We start from the raw sequence: 7,668 nt of genomic DNA, 5'->3' as shown, positions 1-7,668 counted from the left end.
TGGTTGCAGTCGAGACTGCGTTCCACTTCTCCGCCGCTTGACAAATCCTCTGGATAAGGTTATCCGGAGTTGTGTCCCGGCCGCAAACGTCTAGCATTGCTCTTCTTTCGACGTCAAAACGAGGACATACGAACAGTATGTGCTCTGCAGTTTCGTCAACACCTGGGCAGTCAGGGCAGACGGGGACCTCCGCGTGCCCAAACCTGTGGTGGTACTGTCGGAAACAGCCATGGCCTGACAGGAATTGTATCAGATGGAAGTGAACTGCCCCATGGGGTCTCCCCACCCAGCTTGATATGTTAGGAATCAGCCGGTGGGTCCACCTACCTTTCGAGGAGTTATCCCACTCGCGCTGCCATCTGGCAACCGGAATCACCCTGGTACGCTCGCGGGCTCCTCTGGTGCCACGTAGCTCAAAACACTCCTCGTCTTCCCAGATGACCAGCCAGACTGGCATCATACTCGCTATCACGCAGGATACGTCCTGCGATACCGTGCGGTAGGCCGATATCACCCTGAGACACATCAAACGGTAGGGAGAGCACCTCCCAGATAACTGATTACCCCCAGTGCTTTTGCCCAGGACGGGCCGCCGTACCTAAGGATAGATGCGGCAACGCCTGCCAGTAGCCTACGTCTACTGGCGCACACCTTGGAGCTGTTGGACATCATCCTCGATAATGCGATTTTCGACATGTCTACCGAAGGTAAGCTTGTCGTCTATGATGACCCCAAGAATCTTCAGACTCCGCTTTGAAGTGATCGCGACGTCTCCCACGTGAACAACTGCATGTTGTGCCGACTTACGGTTACTGACGATAACCACCTCCGTCTTATGTTGAGCGAGCTCAAGGCCTCTCGCACTCATCCAGTCCTCCACAGTGCTGATCGCGTGTTCTGCGGTTAGTTCTACTTCGGGGATCGACTCCCCGTAGACCTCTAGGGTTACATCGTCAGCAAAGCCGACGATCTTCACACCAGGAGGGAACTTTAGCTTCAGAACCCCGTCATACATCAGGTTCCATAGTACCGGGCCCAGGATTGACCCTTGTGGGACTCCTGCGGTAATAGGAACACTTTTCTGACTGGCATCGGTCTCGTATAGCAGCACACGGTTCTGGAAGTAGCTTTCCAAGACCCGGTACAGTCCCACCGTCAGGCTAAGCCGGTGTACGAGAACGCGATGGCATCCCAGCTTGCGCTATTGAATGCGTTCTTCACGTCCAGTGTCGCCAACGCACAGTATCTAATGCCTCGCCTTTTCCGTTGGATAGCTACCTCTGCAGTCTTTAGCACTGAGTTGATAGCGTCCACCGTGGACTTACCCTTCCGAAAACCAAACTGGTTACTCGACAGGCCATCCGTACCCTCTGCGTACGGGGTAAGCCTGTTGAGGATGATCCTCTCGAGCAGTTTACCCGTCGTGTCGATCAGGCAAATTGGTTTGTACGCCGATGGGGCGCCCGGAGGCTTCCCCGCCTTCGGCAGCAGTACCAACTTCTGCCTTTTCCATCTATCAGGGAAACGACACTCATCCAGGCATATCTGCATAGCTATCCTGAACATGTTCGGGTTCGCTATGATCGCTGCCTTGAGTGCACTGTTTGGAACTCCATCAGCTTTGTTCATCGCAAGGGTATTAGCCATTGCGAGTAACTCTTCATTCGTCACCGGAGCCACCATTTCGGCCACACTCTCAGCGCCTTGCAGCGCAGGAGGAGGCCAGGGACTTGTGGCTCGGGACGGGAAGAGTACTTCGATAATCCTCGCCAACCGGTCCGGTGACCGTTCGGGGGGTGAAGAGCTCCCTTTGGTCTTGGCCATAACGATCCTATAGGCGTCACCCCACAGATTCGCGTTGGCACCCTCGCACAGGTTGCCGAAGCACGCTCTCTTGCTGCTCTTAATGGCCTTGTTAAGGGACGTCCAACGTCTAGCCTTGAGGCAGGCTGATCGTAGGGCTGCAATTTCGGCACTCCACCAGTATGCCGGGCGTCTGCCATTTCTTGGCAGGGCTTTCCTCGGCATAGTAGCGTCGCACGCGCGTGATAGGACAGCTACCAGCGCATCCCCGCTTAGACTGTCGGTGTTGGCCTCCAGTCCCAGGGCCGCGGTGAAAACTTCGCTGTCGAAGTGATTGGACTTCCACCCACGGACCTGACAGGGATCACCCGCCCTCGGATGCTGCACACCATAGTTGATCTTGAAGCGAATTGCTAGGTGATCACTATGGGTGTAGCCCTCGTCTTCCCTCCAGTCCAGGTCAGAGACCAGACCGGGGCTGACAAACGTTACATGTATCCATGACTCGGCTCCATTCCTACGGAATGTGCTACTGGCTCCGTCATTGACAAGCACTGCGTCGAGTTTTGCAAGTGCCTCGAGTAACGCTTTTCCCTTCTGATTGGTGCAGCGGCTGCCCCATTCCACTGCCCAAGCATTAAAATCTCCCGCTATAATGAACGGGCTCCGACCTACGCTCCGTCGCACGATAGCCTGTCGATCATCTGGTTGAATTGTTCCATTGGCCACCTTGGTGGGGCGTAGCAGCTACAATAGAACACACCATTGAACTTGGCTATCGCGACACCCTCCGCGGAGGAGTGTACAACCTCTTGAACCGGGTACCTTCCCGTTGTGCAGATTGCCGCCGACCTAGACCCGTCCGCCACCCAGTTGCCATTGTCGGCAGGGACGTTGTACGGGTCGGACAGGAGGGCGACATCGGTCTTCGACACCGAGATCGACTGCCACAGCAGTTGCTGGACAGATGCACAGTGGTTCAGGTTCAGCTGTGTTACTTGCACGGCTTTTTCCGATTGGCTTCTCCGAAGGGACACGCAGGCCCGCCCATAGCATGGCTCCGGGCCTGCTTCTTACTGGCGCAGATGAGACACCTAGGTGTCTTGTCACATTCCTGCGCCTTGTGTCCCTCCTCGCCACAGCGACGGCACATCTTGCTTCGGTCTGGGCCCTTGCAGTCATAAGACTTGTGCCCGGACTCAAGGCACCGGTAACACCTGTCTACTGAAGGTGGCTGGAGCACGCTTACTGGGCATACTGACCAGCCGATCTTCAGCTTCCCTTTCTCAGTGACCTTTTTGGCGTCAGCCACCGGTATCGGACCGGACATCGGCGTATTTGTCCTTGTCGGTTTTCACGAGTCTGTAACACTTGAAGCGTGTTCCAACTGTATGAACTTAATGATGGTGAGAGTTTTGCCAATGAAATGTTTCATGTAAATGTAAATCTTACACAAGAACTTTATTTGAATTATATAACTTAATTAAATTTTTGCTAAAAGCATCCATAACCCTAATTCAAATTTTGAAGGAAGTACTAGATTCTCTGCCTCCAATAGAGCATTTCGAACACCATTACGAAGGCAACTGGCTCCACTGCTCGACATTACCAGCACATCTGTCCAACGAAAAGGTGGCAGCAAAATAAAATTTCCATTAAAAATTAGAAATTTTCCATAAACAATTAGGAAATTTCCAATACAGAAATCAGGGTATGAGCATTAAATAAATATAAAATTTCCACAAATAAAACAAAATTTCCATAAACAATTAAGAATTTTCCACAAAACAAAAATAAATAGGCACTTTTAAAAGCAAAAATTGCAATTATAAAAGAAGAATTTTCCATAAAGAAATCAAAATTTTCCACGAAAAAAAACAAAATTTTCCATAAATAAATCAATATTAGCAATAAACAATTACAAAATTTTCCACACGCAAAATTTTTTTTTTCCATTAAAAATTAAAAATTTTCCACAAAGTCAATTGTTGCAAAATCAATTGTTTTCATCAATAAAGAGCAATAAAAAAATAAGATAATTTCCATAAAAAAATACAAGAAAGCAAAGCTGATGAAATTTTTCATGAACTTTAAACGCTTTTAAAGAAGGGGTCATCTATGAAAAAAACACAGTTTGATTGCTTTTTTATATTTCTTTATGGAAATTTTCATATTTTTTTATTGCTTTTTATTGATCATTTTGTGGAAAAAATTTATTTTTTTATGGAAAAAATAAATTTATTTTATGGAAAATTTTGTAATTTTTTATTGCTTGTATTGGTTAATTTATGGAAATTTTTTTATTTTTTCTAATTTTTTAATTCTTCTTTTATAATTGCAATTTTTGCTTTTAAAAGTGCTTATTTATTTTTGTTTTGTGGAAAATTTTTAACTGTTTATGGAAATTTTGCTTTATTTGTGGAAATATTATATTTATGTATTGCTCATACCCTGATTTCTTTATTGGCAATTTTCTATTTTTTATTGGAATTTTCTGATTTTTTAGGGGGAGTATTTATTTTAGTCCGGAAAGGTGCGAAGGTATGTGTAAGGCACAGAATCACGTGCCACACCATGGGATGTAATAGGTGGAATGGGATAGGAAAATCTGTTAACCTACGATGTATCGAAAGCTGTTACCTATCGCCTATATAAGGATCAAACCCCCCAAAATCGGGCCTCTTTTGGATTAATATAATTAATCCAAATTTAAAGTGGTTGAAATCTTTGCTAGTGAATTAATCCTGTGAAATATGATACCATCGGTGAAATTACCACCTGTTTTATAAAATCTTTTTGGAGTTCCAACTCCCAATCTAACTCGCAAGGACGCTAAGAGTGTAATTAAGTGCTTTTAGTGGCCACTTAGAAATCCAGAATCGGTTAAGCAGTGACTGAGCCTACAGTTTTTCTGAAATAAATCGTGAAATTGATCAAAAACAAGCAATTGCTTACTGAATATATTTTAGTTTATTTGCTGCATAATCAATCAAATTTTTTTATAGCTTATTGCGTGCGCTGAAAGAAAGTTTTTCCAGGTTGAGAACAGAAAGTGAAACAGGTGAGTTTTCCCTCAGCACGTTGTGCCGACCCTGAGAGATTAATGGCCCGTTTACATATACGCTAGTTCTAGCGGACAATGCACTGTCCGACAATACTAGCGCGATATTAGCATAATGTAAACACTATTAGCAGACGACAATTCCTGTTTACATTATGCTAGTTTCGCGCTAGTATTGTCGGACAGTGCATTGTCCGCTAGAATTGGCGTATATGTAAACGAGCCATAAAAGAGGTGAGCTGGCTCGGGATGTGAGGACGTCCATGCCACAGACGCATGGGCGTCATTGGTTTAATATCTCCCTTTTTTAATATATATAAGTATATAAGACCGTGATAGCAAATATGTAGGCTTAGTTTTAGTTTTGGGTTTCTCCAGTTCGAAGTCTCAGAACCAACCGATCATTGATTTTATTTTCTATTTTCAGGTAAGCGTACATTGGATGAACATCGCACGATTGCGCACGATGATTGACAGCGATAGACGATCGCTTGATTTCGAATGCGCAGGGTGCGCCACGTATATTACAGTTCTTCCCCTTTTAATTCAAAATATCAAAAATATATCGATTTGACCATAGTCAACAAAATTTAAAATAGAATTCAACTTGTATCAAAAACATAAACTAACAAATTAGAACTTGAGAATCGACTTAAAAGTCATAACAAAATTTTTCGTCTTTGTACACTTTTCTTTTTCGCTTCGACCTCCGAAGTTCTCCTGGCGAGTCAATTTCACTACATCTTCTCTTTGTTCTACCTGTAGCTCCCCTGGGAGCCGTGACCGTTCCTGATCTTGCTCCATTCATTTCGTCTCCGTCATCAGTCGTAGCACACCGCGTTACAAGACCGTCATGCTCGTGAGAATTCATTTGCTGGACTACGACATTCGGGGAACTCCACACCGGAGCTTCTTTAACAACTTTTATCTGGTTACGGTGCGCCATGACTTCCACGCTTCCAACAAGTATCTGAAATATAGATGGAGAATACCTTTTAATGAAGGTTGCCTTAACCCATCTCGCATGGTTATGGGGGTTCTTATTCTGGTACCAGACCTCATCCCCAGCCATCAGACTGCTGAAAATGTCCATCGAGCTCATCGGGAACATCCCGCCAGACTTTTCTGCTCTCTCTTCATGTGGCTTTGGTATGGATAGATGCTGCTTATATTCTTGTTTGGGATTCAGCAAGTCAAGGATCGACTTCGGTTTATAAGAAAAAATCTTTTCTGACGGGAAATGGCCGTCTTTAGTCAAAGTATTACTTCTATAGTTAAATAGAAAAAGATTTATCTGGTCGTCCAAGTCTAAATCTTTAGTGTCAGGTTCCAACAGGAATCTCTTTAAAACCTCTTTCACTGTTCTTACTAGTCTCTCGGCCTGACCGTTACTTGCCGGATTATAAGGGGGACTTTTCATCACCTTAATACCTTGTTTTTCTAGAAAATTAACAAACTTATAAGAGTTGAAAGGTGGACCGTTGTCAGAAACTAAAACGTCAGGCAGACCGAATCGTGCGAAAAACTGTACCAATTTTTTTAATACTTTGTTGCAGTCCGTTCCTTGTCTCATATTTTCAACTTCGATCCATTTGGAGAAACTATCGACAATTAGCAGAAACGTGCGATGCTCGAAAAAGAAAAAATCAATATGTATCCTACTAAATGGTCTAGTAGTGGGTGTCCAATTAGACGTCTCCTTTGGTGTATGCGCCAAATTCATGCTATTACAAGCATCACAAACTGCGACATACTTTTCAATATCACTATTGATGCCAAACCAGTAAACCATGCGTCTTGCTAACTGTTTCATTTTTACTACTCCTAAATGATTGTTGTGCAATAAATCCAATGTTTGTTTTTGGTACTTCTGTGGGATTATCACTCTATCAAAATACAACACACAATCGTCTAACAACTCCAAATCATGTTGATTTGCAAAAACATCAGCGAATCGCTTGTCCACTCTTTCAGGCCAGCCATTTTGCATAAACTCTTTAATGCTCTGCAGGTAATCATCGTCCTTAGTACCCTCGGCTATCATTCTCGAATTAATAGGCAGATTTTTCCCAAAATTTATGCTCTTAATTACGTCAGTATCCAATTCATCAGGAACTTCCTGCTGTAGTGGAAACCTGGAGCAAAAATCTGCGTTGCCCATTTTATGAGAAGGTCTATAAATTATATCATAATCATAAATAGATAATTCTAAAATAAAACGTTGTAGCCGTGTAACAAAAATCGAGTTTTTACCCGCCTTGCCGAAAATGCCTACCAAGGGCTTGTGATCTGTGTAAATAGTGAATTTTTGTCCATATAGGTATTTGTGAAATCTTTTTATAGTGCAAACAAGTGCTAACGCCTCCAAATGCAGTATTGGGTATTTTCTCTGAGCGGGATTCAATGAAAAGGATGTAAAACTGATAGGTTTTTCTACTCCCTCAACTAAGTGCGCAATTAATCCACCGAGTCCATAGCTAGAAGCATCCGAAACAACCACCATAGGTTTTTTTGGGTCGAAAAATTCCAAGAAATCAGTTTTCACAAGTAACTTTTTGCTCTCCTCAAACGCTTGTTGACAGTTGTCATCCCAGTTATATCTCACATTTTTTTTTAATAAGTTGTACAAATGATGCAGTTTGGTAGATAAATTAGGTATAAATTTATGATAGTAGTTTATAAGCCCTAAAAATGATTTCAATTCAGATTCGTTTTTTGGGGCCTTTGCCTTCTCTATTGTTAAAATTTTATCCTGGCATGGTTTCAAACCGCCTTTACTAATCACATGACCCAGATGAACTAGT

At 43.6% G+C, this 7,668-nt stretch overlaps 1 protein-coding gene across 1 annotated transcript; it reads right to left on the bottom strand.

The window, feature by feature from the left end:
- Positions 1-5,238: 5,238 nt before the first annotated feature.
- LOC134204366 (uncharacterized protein K02A2.6-like) lies at positions 5,239-6,908 on the bottom strand. The gene is made up of 2 exons (XM_062679191.1): positions 5,922-6,908; positions 5,239-5,834 (listed from the first exon to the last, which is right to left on the bottom strand). Exons 1-2 carry the CDS (start codon positions 6,906-6,908, stop codon positions 5,517-5,519), a joined length of 1,305 nt encoding a protein of 434 aa, XP_062535175.1. The 3' UTR covers positions 5,239-5,516.
- Between the last annotated feature and the right edge of the window lie 760 nt (positions 6,909-7,668).

Source organism: Armigeres subalbatus, unplaced genomic scaffold, assembly GCF_024139115.2.
Source record: "Armigeres subalbatus isolate Guangzhou_Male unplaced genomic scaffold, GZ_Asu_2 Contig551, whole genome shotgun sequence".
Taxonomy (NCBI): Eukaryota; Metazoa; Arthropoda; class Insecta; order Diptera; family Culicidae; genus Armigeres; species Armigeres subalbatus.
This window is presented reverse-complemented; position numbering and strand designations above follow the sequence as displayed.